Consider the following 25900-nt stretch of genomic DNA (forward strand, 5'->3'; position numbering starts at 1 on the left):
AAAATGTCTAAGCGACAATGACTAGATGCCAAATGCAAGAGTACAGAACCGTGCATAACTGGGAGAAAGATATGATTAAATGCCACCTATTGGATTAAAGTGGAGAAGGTATACCTGAAAAGTAGAAGGAATGTGTTTTGAGGGTAACAGGGATAAAATACAGGGAGTGCAGTTACAAGGGTTGCAGGACGTGAAAGGGAGACTGACTGACATGGGGTTGAGACAGAGTTGTTGGTTGTCCTCAATGCTATTCAGTCTTTACAAAAGACTTGGAATAGCAGTTCAACAGAATGGGTAGTGCTGTGAAGAGAGATTATAAAATGAACATCAAAAGAAGTAAAACGAGGGTAGTGGAATGTAGTCTAATTAAATCAGATGGTGTTGAGGGAGTTGGATGAGGAAATGATACTAAAAGTAGCAGACGAGTTTTACTATTTGAGCAACAAACTAAATGAAGATTGTCAAAGTAGATGTGGTATAAAAAGTGGGCTGGCTGTAGGCAGAAAGGCATTTCTGATCAACAGAATATAATTTAAAGTTTAGGGAGCTTTTTTGATGGTATTTGTTTGGAGCATAACCTTATATGAAAGTGAAACATGGAGACTAAGTTTCTAAGATCAAAGATGAGTGGAATCTTTTTAAACATGGTGCTACAGAAGAGTTCTGAGGATTAAGTGGTTACATGGAATGACAGGGAGGTACTACATCAGAGATCCTCAAATATTTTTGTCTCTGTCTTTTATACATTGAGTTTTTACAAATCAAATTCATTAACTTTGAAAGTAATTTTGACATCTGATACAGTGCTACTCACTTTCATATGCTAAGTGTTGAATGAAAAACATAAAATGTTAAGTTGTATATATTTATTAATTTAAATGACACAAAATGCATATATATTGCAATTAGTACATAAATGCTTTTAATGAGAGAACTGAGCCTGATACTTAATTAGCAAATATGTAATATTTGGTTTAATTTCAGTTAGGTTTAACCTAACATCTCCTCAGTCACCGATTTCCAATCTTCTTCTTCTTCTTCTTTTTTTTTTTTTTTTTTAAGAAGACATGCTGAAAACACTTTCCAGGAGGTACGAAAATGGGAAAGCTATCAAAAACTTTCCTGCGATTGTCCATAATGAAGGATAAGTAACAAGCCCCTGAATCGTGAATTGCTAATATGCCGTCCCAAACTTTATCGTAAATTCTTTATTAGTGCCTACTCTGCTCTGTATGCATTGATAACCCAGTGTGGTATTTTGACAGTCAAAATGTCCTCAAACCTTGTCTCAAAGTCTCTGTCAGGGACATTTGAATGGTGAATGAATCATTATCATCCTGTCAGTTCCTGTTACGAATTGGGAAACTGGGAAAATTATACTGTCCAATATTTTCTTCATTATTTTAATTTTGAGAAGAAAAGCTGGAATGATGGACTCTGTTTTTATCAAATATAGATTGTCATGTTGTAACTGCAAGTGTGGCTCTTTTAATTTAGTAAGCAAATATGTTAAATAAGAAATGTCTGGTTTCCACTGATTAAAATTTTCTTTTAAAATTGGATCTTTAACATTCAAAATCTTTAAAGCAGTTTTGAAAAGTGAGAAAAATCTTGTCAAACATAGCCTATTGACAGACAGCTACTTCAGTGTGAAAGAGTAATTGACGAAAGTTCGTGTAATTTTCTTCACATAACTGCCCGGACGACCTAGAATTCAACATGCTGCTTCGAATTTTGTTTGCTAGATTAATTACAAGTTGAAGAGATTGCATCAAGTTACTACTCAGACTTTTTAAACGAGTAAATGATGTTGATGAATGGCGCTGTTACTGATATCCCATTTGCATGGCTTATCAATCCATGATAATTGCCAGACATGGGAGGTGCTCCATATACTGCCCCTAGCATTATATTTGATAAAGGGATTGCTTTTTCCATGAAATAATCTTTCAAAACACTAACAAGACTAACATATACAACTAATAATGCCTCATTCCCAGGTAAAGTTTACTCGTCCAGTTGTTTGGAGAGGTGGCCATTTGCAGATAATTACACAAGATGCTTTCAATATCATAACCCATTTCATATGTTCTTTGAACTGCATTGTTACTCAGAATAATTCTTTTGAATATATTATAAGCAGGTTTGTGTAGAATAGTTTCTAAAACCTCTTAATTAGCTTGCAAAATTAACTGTTCCCTGATAGTATGCAGTTTTCCAGATTTTGCTATAAGTAGCAAGTTATTGTAAGATGCCACCAAATCACTGTCTCTTTGGACCTCAAAGCGAACATACTGTCCATTGTGGGTCTCTCTTTGAAGTTGTATTACATATTTCAAATCTTTATCTGTTTTATCAGGGTGGTACATTCTAAGATGATATTCATCCGATAGTGAGCCCAAGCTTGAAATAAACAACACTGTACTGTTTCTGTTTAGATTGTCATGTATAGTATCAGTTATCTGTCAACATACATTAAGCTATTAAGGTAAATATGATACGATAGCAATCAAAATAACCCTCTCAGCCTCAAGTCATAATCGGTGCATATCTACCCAATGAAAGGAAAAGAAAATTTGAGAAAAAAGTAATTCATTTGCTTACCTCCAGCACTCCCAAACATGACACGGATTCACTTGAACTTTTTTGGTACTGAACTATAATCTTTCCGTAGAGAGATGAACAGGGGCTCCCTAGTGGTGGATCGGAAGAAGTTGGTCTACTTTGGCTCGCTGATGTTTGGTGTTCGGTTCCTGGCAATTGCAACAATGTAACATAAAACCTTTCATATGTATCCACTGCAAAGTGATTTTTGTATCATACTGTGCTGTGTTGCAAATTAATACGTCTTTGATGGGTGATAAAGTGTTTCGTGGCCCATCATGGGCAGCACCCGATACTCTTTCCACTCCTCCAAGGGGGGCAGTACTTTATGGAGTGAAGCTTATTATTATTATTATTATTATTATTTCTTTCCTTTCTCAGACGTTACGTCTGGTTAAAAATGGAAAGTGACGCGGACCTTGATCAAGTGTGACTTCCTTTTAACTGTACGGTATATGTTACATTGCATTTAGAAACTTTATTATTATTGAAACTTCTTGGCAGATTAAAGCTGTGTGCCGGACCGAAACTCGAACTCGGGACCTTTGCCTTTCGCAGGCTATTATTATTATTATTATTATTATTATCTGTTGAGTGTTATTAGAAGGAGGGCAAAAATTAAAAGTTGCCCCATCCTCTCTCTTAGCCAATGAGACAAACAGTGGCATAAATAGGAGCAAGCTTCAGCTCTGTGACAATAGTTTGGAATTTTGGTTGTGACCTGCCTACATGGAATCCACTCTTGTGGATGCCCATTTGTGTCTAATGCACCACTTTTATCCCCCTCCCCTGCTGATATAGACCCCTTGCAGGTTAGGATTGATATAGACCACTTTGGGACTCACTGTACTAGATTAAATTTGGGGAGAATGGTAATTTATGGCACAACTTGACTAAAAGGAGGACTCTATTAATAGGACAAATTCTGAGGCATCAAAGAAGAGAGAATTCCTTAACGGAAGGAAGTGTTGTAAGTAAAACTTGTAGGGAGAGGCCAAAGCTTGAGTAATGTATGAATGTTCAAATGGAGGTCAGTTTCAGTAGATAGGCAGATATGGAGAGGGTTGAACCTGATGTACTAGTGTGGAGACCTACAGCAAATCGGTCTTTTGATTGTAGTCTGCAACAAGAACAACTTCCGAACATAGGAGACAAGTGCAAGGTATGATGCAGCATAAGGATGGAATTCGGTGATTAGTACAATAAGTAGAGTGTGTAGTGGCATTCATTCGATTTGCTGATGAGCTGTACATTTAAGGTGCTGTCCCTGACAAGACAGACTACACTCAGCTTACCAGGCTGATAGATAGAAGTCTTCACTGTGCATGACTAATAAAGCCTCCGCCAAACTACATTCACTGTGTGAAAATACCGTGAAGCAAATGAATATTTATTTAAGTACGCCAATGGTAGTGTTATTATAGGACCAGTCTTGCTTTCTGTCTCGTGTGATGTGATGCCCTCAGCTCTTATCTGAAGTGCAGTTCGATAATACATTGTGTACCTTTTTTTTTTTCAGATTATTAGATTTCTTCAGTAACATTCTTAATGACTGAAGAAACATTTTGACATTAGATTTATATGTGGTTGTTGTTGTTTGACAGATACCTCCGTGGTTTCAAAAGAAACTACACAGACTCCAACAAGGAAATCTGTTCATATTGAAAGGAGTACAGGAAGGGAAAAGGAAAATGATGAACCAGGTATGTAAGTGTTTTTTAACAACTGTTGTGTAAAATGACTGGAGAGAAGATTAATTATATTGGCAGTATATGGTCATCCCTGAAAAATAATTGGGAACTTGATCTTCAGAATGCCCCCAGAGAACAACTTGAAACATAAACTATTCTACTTCTTGCAGGGCTTGGGGAATTAAACTCCTCTCAAGGCAAAGTTGATGTAGCTGTAGCTGTGGCTTGTGCATGTGACTGCACTTCAACTCAGGTTGTGTGTTGGTCCCCCATAACTAGGTATTTAGCCCAAATAAGGCCAAGAAAGAATACACAGCATGACAGAAATTATCAGAGTAGGCAAATCAAAGGAGTATCAGCAGTGTTTGAAGTTTGTATTATAACAAAACCTACATCTTATTTAACTGCATTAACCTAAAAGAACAAAATCAAAACAATTGGATTTCTCAGAAGGGGAAAAAAATGTTGCTATTATCAGAATATACAAGGAATTGGAATACAGTAATTTAACTTTATTCATATTTTCAAAATATTAATTCACTGCTTATTCATTCCATATGTAACTAAGGTTTTTAGCATCTGGACTTATGAGTAAGTAGTCTTTTGATCATTAGAAATAATAAAGAAACTGTGTATTTCTTATTTTTCTGTTTAACCAATTACATGTACCATATAAACATTACACCCACTGCGAGGAATGTGGTAGCGTATAGCGGGGTCCTCTAGAATGGTGAATGTTCTCCATTACAGGAACAAGGCGGGTATGGCATATTCCAACAATGGAATACTGATTCAGGGAATTGCAGTCGCCCTCCAATAAGACCATGCATAACAAAGCATTATTCTTGTCAAATTGACTTCGGAGTTGAACACCTATTTATTGTCCCTGAGCACTTTTCCTCGTAACTGTTGCATTGCAATTTACAGAGTTAAAGATAACACGAAAGATGCAGTGGTCTCGTTGTGCATAACAGAACAGTATTAGTCAATACTGGTATTTTTTTCTTTTCATTTTTCAGCTGTATCCTGTTTCTCTGTTGAAAATTCTCTGGATAGAAAATCAAGCCAAAGAAAACCAAATAAAAGGAAAAGCAAGTTGGAGGAAGAAAATGAAGGAATGGGTATGTTATCCTTCTGTCAAAAGTCAGTTTTAAGGTCTAAATAAATTAGACATAAAATAATGTTGCCAATATTTTAATGCAGTGTAGTTGTAGAACTATTTCTGCGAAGTGGTTGTGTTATAATGTGCTACTGTGGTGTGTTGCATGATGTGTGGTGGATCTAAGTACTTGGTGATACATGACAAACTTTGGAAACTTCTCAATCTGTTGAAAAAGCTTGTGCTGCTTGGGTTATTTCAGTAGCTTTGACAGTTCACATTTTTCTCTCCCCCAGGGGGCTCGCCACCCTTTGGTGAGTTCACGCTTGGCTACCATGGGGCCCCAATCATTGCAGCATTTTTCCCCTTCCGTGCTGCATGTCTATCCTCTTGCTGTTTTTTTTTTTCCCCTCCCTTGGAGAACATGTCTTGGATGTTGTTGGGAATGTTCTACATTGTCTGTCACTGACATAAGAACAGTCTCATCTTTGTTTTTCACTCCCTTTTCCTTTCTTCGTTTCCCTTCTCCTCTCGTTCCTCCGCTTCAGCGTCTCAGGTTCCTCTTTTTCTTCTTCCTCCCAGTGCGCTCCTGAAAGCTGACCTACACATCTGACGCTTAACAGGTGACTGGGTAACACGCAATTCCCAGCCCTGGGTCAACAGGTAGGGTTTGCACATACCCCCTGGTACAGGCCAGGCCCAGGAAGGGGTGATTGCCTGAGCTGCAACCTTCCAAAATTGCCTGTGGTTCCTCTGTCAAATGTTCGGGAAGTGTGGCCTGAGGTGTGAACAATAACCGAACGCAGGAGTGCGCCATCGGAGACCCTGGCAATCGTGGGGCATTTTTTTTGCAATGAGTCGATCATCTTCCCAATCAACATCTACGAAACATAAACATGATGAGGTTAATGATTCGAAGATCCTTCCCGCTACACCACGGTTCCTCATGGTCTCACGTGCTGAAGACAGTCAGTCCTTCACCACAGTAAATCCGTTTATTATTCAGAAAGGTGTTGAATCAATTGCTGGCCCTGTGAAATCATGCTCTTGTTTACGGAATGGCACTTTGGTTTTGGAGACAGCTTCTGATTCTCAAGCACAACAACTGCTTGCTGCTTCGCTTCTCCATGGCTACCCTGTTCGTGTTGAGGCCCATAGAACTACGAATTCTTCCCGTGGAAGGCTGCTCAAAGGTCTAACCGAGGCCGAAATCCAGTCTTACCTCTCTGATCAGGGTGTCATCGCCGTCCAGTGTGTAATGAAAAAGGTAGATTCCTCCTTAGTACCCACCCGCCCTCTTTTCCCCACCTTCAATAGAGTGGTGCTGCCGTCCAGGATCAAAGCAGGCTATGAAATTATCACAGTCCGGCCGTACATTCCTGAATGCGATGCATTGCTACCAGTGTCTTGTCGACACCCAGCCAAATGTGTAATCTGTGGTAGGAATGCACACGGGGGTGACTGTCCGCTGCCTCCTCCCCGCTGTATCAACTGCAGTGGTGGCCATGCCACCCCTCTCTCGGGATTATCCCATTTATCTTGAGAGCAGGCTGTCCAAGAGATTCGGGTAAAGGAAAAAGTGCCTTACCCAGTAGCTCACAAGTTACTGGCTAGTCACAAACCTTGTGTTCTACCATCTGGTACCTATGGTTCTGTTCTTGTTGCCCCTCGCTCCATGAAGGACATGGCCACACAAATCGCCAAGTGTCAAGGTAGCATTGCCATTCCCCCATACTGCTGTGCAACAAACCGTCAAACTCTCGCCTCAAGGGGTGAAGCCACCAACTACACAACAAGTAGGCAGGAAAGGACAGAAGGTGTACTCCCGTGAACACGTCGTCCGTCCCTCCAGCCAAACAACACCCGAGTCTTCTTCTAACCGGAAAGTCTCGAAGTCCACCAAAGGCAAATGTTGTTCTCCTTTGGCAACTCGAAGATCCTGTTCAATGGTGTTGCCATGTGTGACCTTAGCCCAGCGGGCCTCTGTCTCGCCGGTGCGCACCACCAACCGTTTTTCAGCATTGGACTCCACAGACTGTCCACACAAGCAAGACAATGCTTCTGTGGACCCCATGGAGTAAGAGCCTCCTGTTTATGTGCTCTGTAGTTGTGGCTCTACACCGGCTGTCACTCAGTGGCCGCCGAGTTGCCCCCCTACATCTCTTCCTCCTCATGACTGTCCTCCAGTGGAACATTCACGGTCTTCAGTCCCACAAAGAGGATTTACAGCTGCTTTTAGCATTGCAGCATCCCATTGTACTCTGCCTTCAGGAATCGAAATTGTGTGCTCATGATCGCTTCGAGCTTTCACATTTCTTACCGATTCAATTTGACCTTCCCCCTGAGGTCAGCATTCCATCTCATGGAGGCGTCATGGTGCTCATTCGGGATGACCTTCATAGTCATCCCATCTCCCTGACTACCCGTCTTCAAGCTGTTGCAGTTTGGCTTTTCCTTCCCCGCCTGACTTTTTCCCTCTGTACCATTTATGTACCTCCGTCATTCAATGTCACCAGGGCAGACGTCCTTCAGCTTATTGGGCAGGTACGTCCGCCATTTTTGCTACTCTGTGACTTTAATGCACATGATCCCTTTGGGGGTTCTCCCAGGACCTGTCAGAGAGGTGCCCTCTTAGCTGACCTTCTTAACCTCTTCTGCCTTAACACTGGGCACACCCAATTTCCTTTCAGACTCCTCACACACCTATTCCCATTTGGACCTATCCTTTTGCACTGTCCAGCTTCCCCATCATCTTGAGTGGTCTGTTCTTTCTGACACCTACTCGAGCGACCATTTCCCTTGTGCTTTCTGTTTGCTGACTCCTACCCCATCCATGTGCATGCCAAAATGGCAGCTTACTAATGCTGACTGGCAACTTTACTCCTCCCTGGCGACCTTCAAAGAATAAGACTTCCCCAGTTGTGATGACCAGGTGGACTATCTCACAAATGTTATCCTTACTGCTTCAGAACATTCCATTCCTCGCACTTCCTCTTTACTACATCGTGTCTCCGTCCCTTGGTGGACTGAGGCATGCCACGATGCCATTTGCACACGGAGACCCATTTGCACACGGAGACGTGCTCTCTGCGTTTTTAACCATCGTCCTATGGTGCCAAACAGCATTCATTATAAGCAGATGCATGCAAAATATCGTTGCGTTCTTTGGGATAGCAAACGAGCTAGCTGGATTTCATTCACTGGTTCTTTTAACAGTTCCTCTGTCGTGTGGGCCAACCTCCGATGGCTCTCTGGGACCAAGATCCATTTCCCCATTTTCAGCCTCACAGTAGCAGTCGATGTTATCGTGGACCCACTGCTATCTCCAACACCTTGGGCCACCATTTTGCAGAAGTTTCAAGCTCTTCCCACTATCACACTGCTTTCCTCCATCAGAAACGAGCGGAGGCGGCCCCGGCGATACCCTTCTCTTCTCCGAATTGGGAGTGCTACGATGCCGCTTTTACTATGAGGGAGTTCAATCATGCTCTCAGTTGATCCTGATCCTCCACTCCAGGGCCAGACGCGATCCACATTCAGATGTTGCAGCACCTTCCTCTTGCGAGCAAGCACTTTCTGCTTAACACGTACAGCCGCATCTGGGCAAAGGGCACATTTCCCAGATGCTGGTGTGAAGCCACCATCATACTCGTACCTAAGCCCGGTAAGGACAAAAACCTTCCTTCCAGCTACCGCCCCATCTCCTACCAGCTGCATTTGCAGGGTGATGGAACGTATGATTCATGCCATGCTGGTATGGTGGCTCGAGTCTTGCCATTTACTAACGAATGGACAGTGTGTATTTCAGCATGGCGTTCTGCAGTTGACCATCTCATTACTTTGTCCACTCATGACATGAAAGGTTTTCTGCAGAAATCCCAGACTGTGGCAGTCTTTTTTGAATTGCAGAAAGTCTGACACCTGCTGGAGAACTCGTAACCTCCATACTCTTTACATGTGGGGCTTCCATGGCCGCCTGCCCTGTTTCCTTCAGGCATGTTTTAAAGATCGAATTTTCAGGGTGCGTGTGGGTTCTGCCTTGTCGGACACCTTTATCCAGGAAAACGGTGTGCCTCAGGGTTCCCTCCTGAGTGTCGTTCTCTTTGCTATCGCCATTAATCCTGTCATGGCCTGTCTCCCACCAAGCATCTCCAGCTTCCTTTTTGTATATGATTTTGCCATCTATTGCAGTTCTCCGTGGACCTGTCTCACTGAGCGACGCCTTCAGCGGTGTGTTGATTGTCTTTACTCCTGGAGCATCAACAGTGGCTTTCACTTTTCCACTGACAAAACCATCTGTATGAATTTCTAGCGGCGCAAATGATTTCTCCCACCTTCTTTACATCTCGGGCCTGTTGCCCTTCCATTCGTTGAAACTACGAAATTCCTGGGGCTCATGTTCAATAGGAAACACTCTTGGTCCTCCCATGTCTCTTACCTGGCAGCCCGCTGTACGTGGTTCCTCAATGTCCTATGTGTCCTCAGTGGTACTTCCTGGGGTGCCGATTGAACCACTCTCCTCCGTTTGTACCAGTCTTTTGTCCGTTCGAAACTCAGCTATGGGTGCTTCATTTATGCGTCCACACGCCCATCCCTCATATGCTGTCTCAACACTATCTATCATCGTGGCATCCGTTTGGCCACGGGCGCCTTTTACACCAACCTAGTTGAGAGTCTGTATGCTGAAGCTGCTGAACTACCACTACCCTACGGCCGTGACTTTCTCCTCAGCAGGTATGCACGCCGTTAGTCTGCCATGCGTGGCCACCCCTCCTAGGCCTCGTTCTTTGATGATTCCTTTGATCATCATTACGGGGCACGTCCTCCTCCTGTTACTTCCTGGAGTCTGCTTTTGGCACTCGCTACAGTGGCTTAACTTCGCACTACCTGCACCTTTCCCGGTGGGTGTAAACTCTTTGCCACCTTGGCTTTCTGAAGCGACCCATGTTAACCTTGGTCTCGGTCTATCGCATGGAACTTCGGGGGTCAGTTGTGCCTTCATCATTGGCACACGTGTCTTTAGATATCAGCTTGCGGCACACTCCTCAGTATTTACAGCCGAGCTCTTCACCTTGTATCAGGCCTCGGAGTACATCCAGCTCAAAGCCTTTTCAATTGTGTCCTCTGCTCACTCACTCAGTGCCCTCCATAGTCTATGTGCACTGTACACCGCCCATCCCTTAGTGCAGTGGGTCCAGGAAAACTGTCACCTGCCCACTCTTGTTGCCATTTTGTTGTTTCTGTGGGTTCCTGGTCATGTCAGTCTGCCAGGAAACGAGGCTGCTGATGCTGCTATCAAAGCTGTGGTCCTAGTACCTCAGGCTGCTAGTACCTGTATTCCCTCTGATGACCTCTGTGTTGCCATGTGTCAGGAGGTGGTGTCCCTTTGGCATCGCCAATGGTCCTCCTTTCATGGCAATAAGCTCCGGCTTTCTAAGCCTCTCCCAGCAGCTTGGACGACCTTCTCACGGCCCTTGCACCGGGAGTAGGTTATTTTAACTCAGCTGTGTATTGGGCACTGCCTTTTTTTAGCCATCATCATTTGCTAAGTGGCGCTACCCCACCATTTTGTACACCCCCACAGGGGGTCCACAACTCTTTCGTGGATACATGCGTGGCGAGCACGGGGCCCCGAGGTATTGAAGCCTTCTTTCTTTCCAGGGCTGCATTTCCTTCCCCTTCCCCTCCTTTCCCCTCCTTGCTCCTTTCCCCTCGCCCTCTCCTCTCCTCCCCCTGCGGGTCCGGGGTACGAATAGGCCCGAGGTATTCCTGCCTGTCGTAAGAGGCAACTAAAAGGAGATTCAACCATTTCTGCCTTCATTGTGATGGTCCCCATTGGGGTTTAACCTCCATTTTTCAAAATTCTACAGAAGTACGAGCCTTTTGGGGAAGGACACCTTACGTGGTGTATCACCGGTCCTCAGTGCACTAAGACCTTAGCACTCGTTATCGTAACGGCGTCGTAACTGCACGCACTGTTCATCAATTTGGGCCTAAACACCCGATGGGTTGCACAAGTTACGCCCATAGTGCGTCCCCATCTGCACCTACGATCATGTTGGACTTTCCATGGCACCCGAAATCCAGCACGGTAGCCAGCCCGTTGTGGTGGGATTGTCATGTACCCTCTAGGTTGTAGCCCTCTGACAACACAGGGATCGTACTGCCGATACCTGAGCTGCACCCTCCCCACGTAAGCCAAGGAGTAGATGCCCGTCTACCTGGGGCATCAGGACTCCCGGCAATGGTCATCCTGCAAGGTGGCCCTTGCTGAGGCTGGGTGGCGCCCGTGTAGAGAGCCCCTGGTCGGAGTGGGTGGTATCGGGGCGGACGTTTCGCAGATGAAATGTCAACATGCATCAGGTCGCTCTGCGGCCGAATCTTTCAAAAGGAATGGTCTCCAGGAAACGAAGTTACGCCCAACTGACCGTATTGGTTTTACTCACTATACCTCCGAGCGATATGACCTAACCCCTGTGGACAGTATTCCAGCTCATGGTGGGGTCATGTTGCTCGTTCAGGACTATGTCTATTACCATCCCATCCCATTGACCACGCCACTCCAAGCAATAGCTGTCTGTATTACTCTATTACTCTTTCTGCCTTTACTTTTTCTGTTTGTACTGTCTACACTCCATCGTCATCTGCAGTTAGTCGGGCTGACATGATGCACCTGATTGCCCAGCTTCCACCGCCGTTTTTATTGTTTGGCGACTTCAATGCCCATCCCTTTGGGGTTCTCCTGCATCCTGTCAGAGAGGCTCCCTCTTGGTGGATGTTTTCAACCATCTCAATCTTGTCTGCCTCAATACTGGCTTTTTTTCCTCTCAGACTCTACTCATACCTACTCCCACTTGGACCTCTCGATCTGTTCTACCACTCTTGCCCGTCGGTTCGAGTGGTATGTCCTTTCTGACACCTATTCGAGCGACCATTTCCCCTGTGTCGTTCGTCTCCTGCACCACACCCCATCCCCACGTCCCTTGAGCTGGAACATACCGAAAGCTGACTGGGGACTTTACTCCTCCCTGGCGACCTTTCCAGACAAAGATTTTCTCAGCTGTGACAGTCAGGTCGAATACCTCACGGCTGTTATCATCAATGCTGCCAAACGTTCCATTCCATGTACTACCTCTTCTTCACGTCTCGTTTCAGTCCCCTTGTGGAATGAGGCTTGCAGAGACGCTATCCGTGCTCGACGGCGTGCTTTACGCACCTTTCGCCGCCATCCTACACTGGCGAATTGTATTAATTACAAACGGCTCCGAGCGAAATGTTGTTGAGTCATCAAAGAATGCAAAAAAGCTTGTTGGGCCTCTTTCACCAGCTCCTTTAACAGTTTTACTCCCTCTTCTGTCATCTGGGGTGGCCTGCGCCAGCTGTCGGGCATTGAGGCCCATTCCTCGATACATGGCCTGACATCAGGTAATGAGGTACTTGTTGATCCTGTGGCTGTCTCCAACGCCTTCGGCCGTTTTTTCACGGAGGTTTCAAGCTCCACCCATTACCACCCTGCCTTCCTTCCCAGAAAAGAGGCAGAAGAGGCTCGGCGACCTTCCCTCCACTCACTGAATCTGGAAGATTATGCCATTCACGTTCAGATGCTGACACACCTTTCTCTGGCAGGCAAATGCTTTCTTCTTCATACCTATAACCGTGTCTGGACCAAAGGTCAGGTCCCCACGCGTTGGCATGAGGCCGTCGTTGTTCCCATACACAAACGCGGGAAGGATAGACACCTTCCTTCTAGTTACCGCCCCATTTCTCTTACAAGCTGTGTCTGTAAGGTGATGGAGTGTATGGTTAACGCTCGGTTGGTTTGGATTCTTGAATCTCGACGGCTACTTACTAATGTTCAATGTGGCTTTCGTCGATGCCGCTCCGCTGTTGACCACCTTGTGACCTTGTCGACGTTCATCATGAACAACTTTTTGCGAAAGTGCCAAACAGTAGCTGTGTTCTTCGATTTGGAGAAGGCTTACGATACCTGTTGGAGAGGAGGTATCATCCGCACTATGCACAGGTGGGGCCTACGTGATCGCCTGCCCCTTTTTATTGATTCATTTTTAACAGATCGAATGTTTCGGGTATGTGTGGGTTCCGTATTGTCAGACGTCTTCCTCCAGGAGAACGGAGTGCCTCAGGGCTCCGTTTTGAGCGTAGCCCTTTTTGCCATAGCGATCAATCCCATTATGGATTCCATTCCACCTAACGTCTCCAGCTCTCTTTTCGCCGATGACTTCGCGATCTACTGCAGTGCCCAGAGAACATGCCCCCTGGAGCGCTGCCTTCAGCGTTGTCTTGACAGCCTATACTCATGGTGTGTGGCTAATGGCTTCCGGTTCTTTGAAGAGAACACGGTTTGCATCAACTTTTGGCAATATAAAGCATTCCTTCCACCATTCTTACATCTCGGTCCCGTTGTCCTCCCCTTTGTGGAGACAACAAAGTTTTTAGGGCTCACACTGGACAGGAAACTTTGTTGGTCTCCGCATCTCTTATTTGGCTGCCCGTTGTACACGTTCTCTTAATGTCCTCCGTGTTCTTAGTGTTTCATCTTTGGGAGCGGATCGCACTGTCTTGCTTCGCTTATATCGGTCCTTAGTTCGATCAAAGCTGGATTACCTTCCCTGCGGGTCCGGGGTAAGAATAGGCCCAAGGTATTCCTGCCTGTCGTAAGAGGCGACTAAAGGGAGTTTCAACAGTTTCGGCCTTCCATGTGATGGTCCCCCTTGGGGCTTGACCTCCATTTTTCAAAATTCTACAGAAGTACGAGCCTTTTGGGGAAGGACGCCTTACGTGGTGTACCACTGGTCCTCAGTGCACTAAGACCTCGGCACTCAGCATTGTAACGGCGTTGTAACCATACCCACTATTCCTCAAATTGTGCCTAAACGCCTGATGGGTTGTACAAGTTACGCCCATAGTGCGTCCCCATCTGCACCTACGATCATGATGGACTTTCCGTGGCACCAGAAATCCAGCACGGTAGCCAGCCCGTTGTGGTGGGGTCGTCATGTACCCTCTAGGTTGTAGACCCCTGACAACACAGGGATCGTACTGCCGATACCTGAGCTGCACCCTCCCAACGTCGGCCAAGGAGTAGATGCCCGTCTCCTTGGGGCATCAGGACTCCCGGCAATGGTCATCCTGCCAGGTGGCCCTTGCTGAGGCTGGGTGGCACCCGTGGGGAGAGCCCCTGGTCGGAGTGGGTGGTATCGGGGCGGACGTTTCGCAGATGAAATGTCAACACGTATCAGGTCGCTCTGCGGCCGAATCTTTCAAAAGGAAAGGTACTGTCTCTGGTTCTGGTTCTCCTGCCCTTTCCCCCTTGGCCACTTCCTGGGAGGAGGGACAGGCCCGCCGGCTTGGGGCGAAGTACTTCCCCCGCTATTTGGTCTGTTCTCGAACCGATGGGGGGACGTTCGCCACCTCCAAGCCCATGTTCTTTGTTCAGCACATTGAGGACATCTTCGGGGAAATCGAGGCTCTCAGTAAGATGCCTTCGGGGTCCGTTCTTATAAAGACCACCTCCGCCGCACAGTCGGCGGCGCTCCAGGCATGCGACCGACTAGGGGACATCCCAGTGTCCATTGTCCCGCATCTGGCACTAAATAGGACACAGGGGGTTATTTTTCATCGGGACCTCCTGCTGCAATCTGATGAGGAGCTCAGGGCCAACCTGGAGCGCCGAGGCGTGCATTTGGTCCGGCGAGTCCAGCGGGGCCCCAAAGACCGTCACATCGACACCGGGGCCTTTATCCTCGCCTTCGAGGGGGACGTTCTCCCGGAGAAGGTAAAGGTGATGTGCTACCGGTGCGACGTGCGACCTTACGTCCCGCCTCCTATGCGCTGTTTTCGGTGTTTGCGCTTTGGGCACATGTCGTCACGGTGTGAGGCTGAGCCCCTTTGTGGCGATTGTGGACGTCCTCTTCGTGAGGAACGTACATGCACCCCACCACCTCGGTGCGTTAATTGTCCTGGCGTCCACTCGCCTAGATTCTCAGACTGCCCCGCCTATCAGAAGGAGAAGAAGATACAAGAAATCAGAACTTTGGATCGTCTCTCTTATTCTGAGGCCAGGAAGAAGTATGACCGCCTCCATCCCGTGACGTTGACCACTTCGTTTGCCTCAGTTGTGTCCACTCCTTCCACGGTATCCTCACCCCTATCCTGTCCCCCCTCCGCCTCCTCCCCCCATCCGGGGTCTATGCCTCCGCCTCCCAAATCCCTCCCTTCCAAATCCTCCTCCCCCCTGGCCCCCACCCCCTCTGCCCCAGGGGCCACCTTCCCGCCCCCCCTTCCCCCCTGTTCCGGGCCCCAGCTTCCGAGGTCCGGTGTTCCAAAACGGACCCCGGGCGTGAGGACCTTCTTTGGGTCCAGCCCACCATCCCTGTGCCTCCTCGGACTTCCAAGAAGGCCTCCAAGAAGTAGTCTTTGTCCCCCTCTCCACCCCGGCGCGTTTCGTCTGACGCTCCATTCGTGAGTCGCTGCTCCCGGCCGTCCTCAGTTTCGCCAGGACGCTCTGCTGCCAGGTGCTCAGCTGGCCTCTCATCGGCAAATGATGCTGCCCCTCCTACACAACCCGGGACAGCGGCCGCAGCTGGCGACAACTCGATGGAACAGGATCCGCCTCCCGCCGGTTGTTGCGTTGTTCCCTCGAAACCTGGCCCTCCGCGGCCGTCGAGGTGACCAGCTCTTCCCCTGTCTCGTTCCCCCTCTTTTTTGACTAGCGATGGCCTTGTTACGTTGGAACATAAGAGGTATTCGATCTAATCGGGAGGAATTACAACTGCTCCGCCTGCACTGTCCGCTCGTCCTTGGTCTCCAGGAAACCAAGTTGCGCCCAACTGACCGTATTGCCTTTACCCACTATACCTCGGAGCGGTATGACCTCACCCCTGTGGACGGTATCCCAGCTCTTGGTGGGGTCATGTTGCTCGTTCGGGACGATGTCTATTACCATCCCATCCCATTGACCACCCCACTCCAAGCAATAGCTGTCCGTATTACTCTTTCTGCTTTTACTGTTTCAGTTTGTACCATCTTCATCCGCAGTTAGTCAGGCTGACATGATGCACCTGATTCTTCAGCTTCCCCCGCCGTTTTTATTGTTTGGCGACTTCAATGCCCATCATCCCCTTTGGGGCTCTCCTGCATCCTGGCAAAGAGGCTCACTCTTGGCGGATGTCTTCAACCATCTCAATCTTGTCTACCTCAATACTGGCGCCCCAACTTTCCTCTCGGACTCTACTCATACCTACTCCCACTTGGACCTCTCGATCTGTTCTACCACTCTTGCCCGTCGGTTCGAGTGGTATGTCCTTTCTGACACCTATTCGAGCGACCATTTCCCCTGTGTCGTTCATCTCCTGCACCACACCCCATCCCCACGTCCTTCGAGCTGGAACATACCGAAAGCTGACTGGGGACTTTACTCCTCCCTGGCGACCTTTCCGGACCACGATTTTCCCAGTTGTGACAGTCATGTCGAATACCTCACGGCTGTTATCATCAATGCTGCCAAACGTTCCATTCCTCGTACCACCTCTTCTTCACGTCGCGTTTCCGTCCCCTGGTGGAACGAGGCTTGTAGAGACGCTATCCGTGCTCGACTACGTGCTTTACGCACCTTTCGCCGCCATCCTACGTTGGCGAATTGTATTGGATACAAACGACTCCGAGCGCAATGCCACAGAGTCATCAAAGACAGCAAAGAAGCTTGTTGGGCCTCTTTCACCAGCTCCTTTAACAGTTTTACTCCCTCTTCTGTCGTCTGGGGTGGCCTGCGCCGGCTGTCGGACATTAAGGCCCACTCCTCGGTACCTGGCCTGACCTCAGGTAATGAGGTCCTTGTTGATCCTGTGGCTGTCTCCAACGCCTTCGGCCGTTTTTTCACGGAGGTTTCAAGCTCCGCCCATTACCACCCTGCCTTCCTTCCCAGGAAAGAGGCAGAAGAGGCTCGGCGACCTTCCTTCCACTCGCTGAATCTGGAAACTTATAATGCCCCCTTTACTATGCGGGAACTCGAATGTGCGCTTGCACTGTCCCGGTCCTCTGCTCCGGGGCCAAATGCCATTCACGTTCAGATGCTGGCACACCCTTCTCCGGCAGGCAAAAGCTTCCTTCTTTGTACCTACAATCGCGTCTGGACCGAAGGTCAGGTCCCCATGCGTTGGCGTGACGCCGTCGTTCCTATACCCAAACCCGGGAAGGATAGACACCTTCCTTCTAGTTCCTGCCCCATTTTTCTTACAAGCTGTGTCTGTAAAGTGATGGAGCGCATGGTTCATGCTCGGTTAGTCTGGATTCTTGAATCTCGACGGCTACTTACCAATGCCCAATGCGGCTTTCGTCGCCGCCGCTCCGCTGTTGACCACCTTGTGACCTTGTCGACATTCATCATGAACAACTTTTTGCGAAGGCGCCAAACGGTAGCCGTGTTCTTCGATTTGGAGAAGGCTTATGATACCTGTTGGAGAGGAGGTATCCTCCACACTATGCACAGGTTGGGCCTACGCGGTCGCCTGCCCCTTTTTATTGATTCCTTTTTAACGGATCGAAAGTTTAGGGTACGTGTGGGTTCCGTATTGTCCGACGTCTTCCTCCAGGAGAACGGAGTTCCTCAGGGCTCCGTCTTGAGCGTAGCCCTTTTTGCCATCGCGATCAATCCAATTATGGATTGCATTCCACCTAATGTCTCAGGCTCTCTCTTTGTCGATGACTTTGCGATCTACTGCAGTGCCCAGAGAACATGCCTCCTGGAGGGCTGCCTTCAGTGTTGTCTAGACAGCCTATACTCATGGAGCGTGGCAAATGGCTTCCGGTTCTCTGAAGAGAAGACGGTTTGTATCAACTTTTGGCGATATAAAGCGTTCCTTCCGCCATCCTTACATCTCGGTCCCGTTGTTCTCCCATTGATGGAAACAACTAAGTTTCTCGGGCTCACGTTGGACAGGAAACTTTGTTGGTTTCCGCATGTCTCTTATTTGGCGGCCCGTTGTACACGTTCCCTTAATGTCCTCAGAGTTCTTAGTGGTTCATCTTGGGGAGCGGATCGCACTGTCCTGCTTCGCTTGTATCGGTCCATAGTCCGATCGAAGCTGGATTATGGGAGCCTCGTCTGCTTGGCCATCCCTCTTACGCCGTCTCAACTCCATCCATCATCGGGGGTTACGTCTTGCGACCGGAGCATTCTATACCAGTCCCGTCGAGAGTATTTATGCTGAAGCTGCTGAATTACCATTGACCTACCGGCGCGACGTACTGCTTTGTTGGTATGCCTGCCGGCTGTTGTCAATGCCTGACCACCCCTCTTATCAGTCCTTCTGCGACGATTCTCTCAACCGTCAGTATGGGTTATATGTGCCTGTCCTGCTGCCCCCTGGAGTCCGGTTTCGTCGCCTGCTTCGACAATTGGATTTTGCCCTCCCTACCACCTTCAGAGAGGGTGAGAGCCCGACACCACCTTGGCTCCAGGCTCCGGCTCACATTCATCTTGACCTCCGCTCACTCCCGAAGTAGGCTACTCCTGATGCAGTTTATTGCTCACAGTTTGTCGAACTTCGTGCGCGACTTGTCAATAACACCTTTATTTACACCGATGGCTCCAAAACTGACGATGGTGTCGGCTGTGCCTTTGTCGTCAGGGACATCACCTTTAAATACCGGCTCCTCGACCAGTGTTCCAGCTTTACGGCCGAGCTTTTTGCTCTCTCTCAGGCCGTTCAGTATGTCCGCCGCCACCGCCCTTCTCTGTATGTACTCTGCTCTGATTAACTCAGTGCTCTTCAGAGCCTTGAGGCTGCATATCCGGTCCATCCCTTGGTGCAACGGATCCAGCAATCTCTCTGTTCTTTTGCTGATTATGGCTCATCTATTAGCTTTATGTGGGTTCCAGGCCGTGTAGGAGTGCCTGGGAATGAGGCTGCTGATGCTGCGGCCAAGGCTGCAGTCCTCCTGCCTCGGCCAGCCTCCCTTTGTGTCCCATCGTCTGACATTAGTGGGGTTGTTTGTAAGAGGTTTGTGTCATTATGGTGGGATACTTCAAGGAAATAAGCTCCGGGCCATAAAACCGTTCCCAACAGCTTGGACAACCTCCTCCCGGCCATCTCGGGGAGAGGTGGTCATTTTTGCCAGGTTGCGGATTGGGCATTGCCGGTTTAGCCACTGCTACCTGCTATCCGGTGACCCCGCCCCGTGGTGCCCTTGTGGTAATGCATTGACAGTGCACCATGTTTTATTGTCGTGTCCCCGTTTTTATCAATCTCGTGTTGTCCTGTCTCTGCCCTCTACCCTACACATTGTGCCCAAGTTTTACTGTCTGCAATTTCCTGATGGAATGTCCATTTTTTTGACCTTTTACGTTCCCGTCTGAGTTATCGACTGTTTTAGCAAATGACGCACTTTTTATCTGCCAGAACAATATGGCGAAAGCCATTTTATTTTTAATTTTGGATCTACGGTTTCTTTTTTAGCTCTTTTTCCACATGCCTGTTTTTAGCTGTCTTCTATTATGTCAGTTGGGATTGACATATAGTCGTTTTTTAACTCCTGTCTGTCTTCGAGTTCTGTGGTTTTGACTTGGTCGCATATGATCCCCAGTTGTTTTTGTACCTTAAAACAAAAACAAAATACATTTCTTCTTCTAATTATGGATCTGACTTGTGAAATGCCATTGAACAAACATCTTGTTATGGTGCTTTCTGATGATCCAATGTGGGATTTGTCATACTGCAGACTTGCAGCTCCATTTATAGCAGAGTCCATGTAGATCTGGAATGGAGAGTGCATAGTAATATGTTTCTTCTTTGCTATTCTGATGGAACCCCAATCTAGCAGTTACCAGGTGATTCTAAAGGGTGAGTCACCTAAGAGTTGCACTGCAAATTTTTTTTGTGAATGGAAGACACCATTGATGTACAGATTTCACAGGTTGAAATGATAGACAAGGGCCAACCTCTGCAGCCCATACATTGTGTGTTATCAGTTTCAAATGTATGTATTTAAAAAAAGTACAAATATTTCAGTGGTACAATGACTATTGACATTATCACAAAGTAGGATAAATTAGAATGTCAAAGTCTAGTACAAGTAGTTTGAGATGCCATAGTTTGAACATGATAAACACCGACAGTTGTTTGTCCATGTGATAGCACAAACGAATACAGCCCTACACAGACTTTAATACATCTCCAGAGGTGCGATGTTGTTAAATGGGACAAACGAAAGACAAGCAAAAGTGAACACACCACCTCTGTGAAATCTGACACACAAAGAACCAACGCACTCTCAACGCAGTTGTTCAAAATGACCACCTCCAGTGTCAATACAAGAATGCAGTATACCATGCAATAATTGCTGCACACATTCTAGCCTTTCAGCAGAAATTGCAGTGCAGACAGCAGTAATACACCATTTCATATCATCTGGTGTCAGTAGTACATCCATGTAGGCAGCGTCTTTCAGCCCCCCCCCCCCCCAGCCCCCTCCCCTCCCCCCACAGAAAAAAATCCAGTTGTCAGGTCGGGGGAACAGGCCAGCCAAGATACAGAGCCTCTTTGTCCAATCCATAAATTTGGAAACAGTCTCTGAATACGCGCAGTCTTATTTATGCACTGTGGGTCAGAAAGCCATCACATTGATAGCACAGGCTCCTCATATTCTGAGTGGGAACATGTGTTAATGCCGAGGTACAAATTTCACAATTCACAGAATCATTTCCATGCCGTACAGTAGAGTCCCGTTAATCCAAACTAATTGCACCAGATCTTGTTCAGATTACCGATATGTTTGGATTAGCTGGAATTACGGTGACGAGTTTCTAGAATGAAGCATACCAAGCAGATAAGTAGGTACACCATGGTAACAAATGGGAACAAGCGTGGGATCAATGGCTCACTCTCACTCCCTGCCCTTGTTGTTGTACATTGTTGTGTCTGAGGTCAGTGCACTGCCAGTTGTCTCGCACAGTGCTTGGTTATGTTAGTTATCGATCACTGGCAAGCATAGCAGTTGTATTGTATTCATTCAGGTGTAGTAGTGTACGTATTTTCGTCACGAGTACCATAAAATGTTAACTCCTGAAGAAAAATTGAATGATTTGAAGTGGATAGACTATGGTGAGAATGTATCTTAACTGGCAATGAAACTGGGTGTTGATAAAGCAACCATTTGTGATTGAAAGAAGAATCGAGTGAAGCTTGAACAGTCCTGTGCAATGTCTTTGGGAAAAACACTCGAAATTCGGCAGACTTTGAAACAGTCCCAGTACGATAAAGTGGATGAAGCTCTTTTCCTTTGGTTTACACAGGAAAGAGAAGGGGGAACTCCTTTGAGTGGAGCACTGGTTAAGGAAAAGTTTGTTTACCTGAACAAGTTAATGAATTGTAATGAGTGTTTTAGTGTGAGTACGATTTGGTTGGACAGATTCAAAAAAAGTCATGGAATCCGTCAGCTAACATTTACTGGAGAGAAGCTTTCTTCTGACTGTAATGCAGCAAAGGAATACTTGGGTGAATTTGAAAAAATGATGAGAGAGAAGGTATTTTCACCAACAAATTTATAACACTGACAAGACTGGCCTTAATTTTAGGGCATTGCCAACAAAAAGCCTGGCATAAAAAAAAGACCATGCTCCTGGTTTTAAAATACGCAAAGACCGTGTGACTTTATTAGCATGTGGCAACGCTGCTGGTAATCACAAGCTGCCTATTTAATGCTTATTGGCAAATCTGCTAGGCCCAGAGCTTTTAAAAACTGCAACATGAAGTCCCTGCCCGTATTTTATCGCAGCCAGAAAAAAGCGTGGATGGATGGTAAGCTGTTCAAAGAATGGTTTCATGGCCAGTTTGTTCCCTTTGTTCGATGGTTTTCTAAGGAAAATCATTTGTCTTCCCGTGCAGTCCCTTTGATTGATAACGCACTCTCTCACCCCAGCACTGAGGAATTACGTGATGGAGAAATTGTGGCGAAGTTTTTGCTACCGAATGTTACACCACTTCTGCAACCGATGGACCAGGGCGTACTGCAAACTTTAAAACTGATTTACAGAAAACAATTTTTAAGAATGCTGATCCAAGATGATAGTATTCCTTTAGTGGACAAAATAAAAAAGACCAATGTGAAAGATGTTGTTTATTGGGCCGCTGAGGCATGGCAGAATATTTCAGAAAATAATCTGAGAAAATCGTGGAGAAAATTGTTGACATCACTTGAATTCCAGGACAACCTAGTTGAAAATGAAGAGGAAAATCTATTACAAATGATACAATCCCAGGATGTGAAGAAGCTAGTGAAGACGACTTAGATGAGTGGATGGCAGTGGATGGGGCATGTGTGGAGAACATTACTGACATTGATATACTTGCTGCTGTGACTCAAGACCAGGCAGAAGTGGACTGCTGTGACAGAAGTGACAATGAGCCTGAAAGCAACAAAGGAGACCTGATGCCACACAGTGACACAGCAAAAGTCCTTGACCTCGCGCTATGTTATTTGGAGCAACAGCCCACTGCTACACCTGCTGATTGGATGTTTGAGACGATGGCGCAACTATGCCTCAGCCGGCCGGTGTGGCCGGGCGGTTCTAGGCGCTACAGTCTGGAACCGTGCGACCGCTCCGGTCGCAGGTTCGAATCCTGCCTCAGGCATGGATGTGTGTGATGTCCTTAGGCTAGTTAGGTTTAAGTAGTTCTAAGTTCTAGGGGACTGATGACCTCAGATGTTAAGTCCCATAGTGGTCAGAGCCATTTGATCTATGCATCATGTGACAGACTGTCTTCATTACACCAGAAAACAATGACTGAGTTTTGTCATCTAAAAAGTAGGGATAAAATGTCCAATGTATTTTAGTAAGTTTGACAGCTTTTCTTTCATTGTTATGCATTGTTTAAACCTAACGTTTTCTTGCCAATTTTTCTAATACATGTTTACTGTACTGTGTAAATTAAAATAGTCTGTATGTACAGCAGTTTACCGCAAAGTTTTCCATACTTAGACTAACATTTTTCATGTTTCGGATTAACTGAACATTCGGATTACCGGGGTTTGGATTAGTGAGACCGCTGTACTTAATACAAAGAGACACGAAAGGAACGGAACTCATGGTGCTTAGAATGCATAGTACATGTTGCCTAATTCATGCTGTTTCCTCGTCCAATTGTTTGAGAATTACTTTGTGAATGTACTGGTACAGAAACCTAAACACCAATTTCACCCTCTTCTTGAGTCACACGTTTCATACTGTGAATAATGGGGGTGAAAGGAATGGAAAGGAAATGTGTTGGGAACCATAAACGCTTTGTCAGACCCAAATTCCCATCTTCCTACTTGTCGCAACACAATGACTCACGCCCATTAAACCCTTACTTGCAGAATTCAGATTCCCATAAAGGATTGGACATTGGTTGTGCATCTACATTGAAACTTTTTCACTAAACAGCTGCCGCACCCCTACAATTACAGATATGACTCGTGTCTTTTCTGTCGGACATGACCAACTGAACAGACACCACTTACATGTATGCATTCTGTTACGTATTTTAGGTGTTACACTACCACCTGCAAATAATTAATAATGTTCACAATATAACAACTTGTAAACCACATGCACTAGCATCCTGCGGAGAATACCAAGAGCATTCTCATTTATGCTACTTTTTGGATTTTACTGTTAAGACACTGTCCCATTTAAATATTTGTAGCTGTCGTTAATAACTCTCTCTCTCTCTCTTTCTCTTTCCAAGCATTAATCCCGACTTGCGGGATCTGGTGGTTTGCTACATCTCCTCCATTTCTCCCTGTTGTTAACATCTTGTGGCCTTAAGCCAACAATGTGCATGTCTCCCCTGACGTCAGTCCATCTCTTTGCTGGCCTTCCTCGTGGTCTTGTTCTTCCAGGGTTGATGTGGAACACTGTTTTTGTGACTGAGTTGTCTTGCTTTCTCGTGACGTGGCCGTACCAGCGGAGACAGGCTTGCCTCACTTTGTCTATGATCGCCACAACACCAAACATTTGCCGAACGTCTGTATTTTTTGCGTGGTCACATCATGTCAGCCCTGTGGACCATTGAAGCATCTTCATCTCCATGGTGTGTAACATTTGCTCCTGTTGTTTCATCATATAGCAATACTTAATCCCACACATTGCTGCTGGGTATACCGTGGTCTTATATACTTTTGCCTTTAGATACTGAGGCATCTTTTTATCGCAGAGGACTCCAGTGACCTGTCTCCACTTGAGCCAAGCTGCATTCACCCTCATTCAAGTATCAAGAGTTACGTCACAGTCTGAGGTATGACTTAAAATGCGTGGTCGTCTGCAGGTCTTCTTCACTGATGCTTATGGTGCCTCTGGTTTGGGATCCACGTTCTAGGTACTCTGTCTTCTGGACATTTAAGTGCAGTCCATTTTCAGCCAGTCTGTCCTTCCACGTTTGAACCTGGTGCTGGAGTTCAGGGCGGGCTTAGTTGGTAAGTACCACATCATCTGCATAAAGAAGGGTCCAGGGATGTGAAGTCTGTATGTCAGATGTCAGCTGTTGCCGTTTCCATGCAAAGGATGAATAGCAATGGAGAATGGGCAGAACCCTGATGAACACCCACAGTGATATCAAAGGGCGGAGAAATTCCAGCAGGACTCCGAACAAGACTAATGGAATTACAGTACGAATGTTTCACCCAGTTCACATACTCTTCAGGGATGCCATGGCAGCGAAGAGCTCACCAGATAAGATTGTGTGGGATACGATCAAAAGCCTTTTCTAGGTCTAGAAATGCCATGTGTACGCTCGTCTGTCTCTGTGTTTTTTCATCAAAAGGTGCGTGGCATGGATAGCATCGATAGTGCTGTATCCCATAACATATCCGCACTAGTTTGGTGTTACAGAGACAATACTTCTGAGTGTGCTATCAAGTACCCATTCAAAGATGTTTAAAGTATGGCAGAGGAGTCGAATAGGGCGATAAGTCGAGCAATCATTCACGTCTCCTTTTCCCTTCCAGATTGGAACTGTTATGCTAGTTGTCCATGCTTGTGGAAGTTGTTATTCGGCAATGTGATTCAGTTGAAGACTGAGGCAAGGAATTCTGAAGCAGGCTATCCGAGCATTTTCCAGATTTCCTCTGGTAGGTCATCAGGGCCAGTTGCTTTTCCATTTTTCATCTCACTGATGACAAGCATTACTTCCTCAGGTGTAATTGAGGGGATGGGTCCTAAGGTAGGATCAGGACTAGTAACTGGTCGATGCGTAAACTCTTTGTTGCTGATGTTATGAAAGTAGTTTGTCCAACACTGGAGGATAGATTGTTATCTCTTAGAGGTTTGGCATCCGCTCCCTTGATGTGCATGAAGTGTCCAATGTCCTGAGTTGAACGGTGATGTGGCTTAGCAAGACGGTAGATGTTGTTTTCTCCCGATGGTGTGTCAAGCTGGTCATACAGTGTCTGGTAATACTGGTCTTTTTCTGCAGATACTGCTCTTTTTGCTGCCAATTTCAGGTTGCGA

At 46.5% G+C, this 25900-nt stretch overlaps 1 protein-coding gene across 5 annotated transcripts in view; it reads left to right on the top strand.

The window, feature by feature from the left end:
• The window catches only part of LOC124786517, a 196657-nt gene that overhangs the window by 87545 nt on the left and 83212 nt on the right, over positions 1 to 25900 (top strand). For all 5 annotated transcript variants that reach the window (XM_047254269.1, XM_047254271.1, XM_047254274.1 and 2 more), the window contains exons 8-9: positions 4209 to 4307; positions 5315 to 5416. In XM_047254269.1, coding sequence (XP_047110225.1) covers positions 4209 to 4307; positions 5315 to 5416 — 201 coding nt within the window. The remainder of the gene's footprint in view (positions 1 to 4208; positions 4308 to 5314; positions 5417 to 25900) is intronic.

The sequence above is a fragment of the Schistocerca piceifrons genome, chromosome 1, assembly GCF_021461385.2.
Source record: "Schistocerca piceifrons isolate TAMUIC-IGC-003096 chromosome 1, iqSchPice1.1, whole genome shotgun sequence".
Classification (NCBI taxonomy): Eukaryota; Metazoa; Arthropoda; class Insecta; order Orthoptera; family Acrididae; genus Schistocerca; species Schistocerca piceifrons.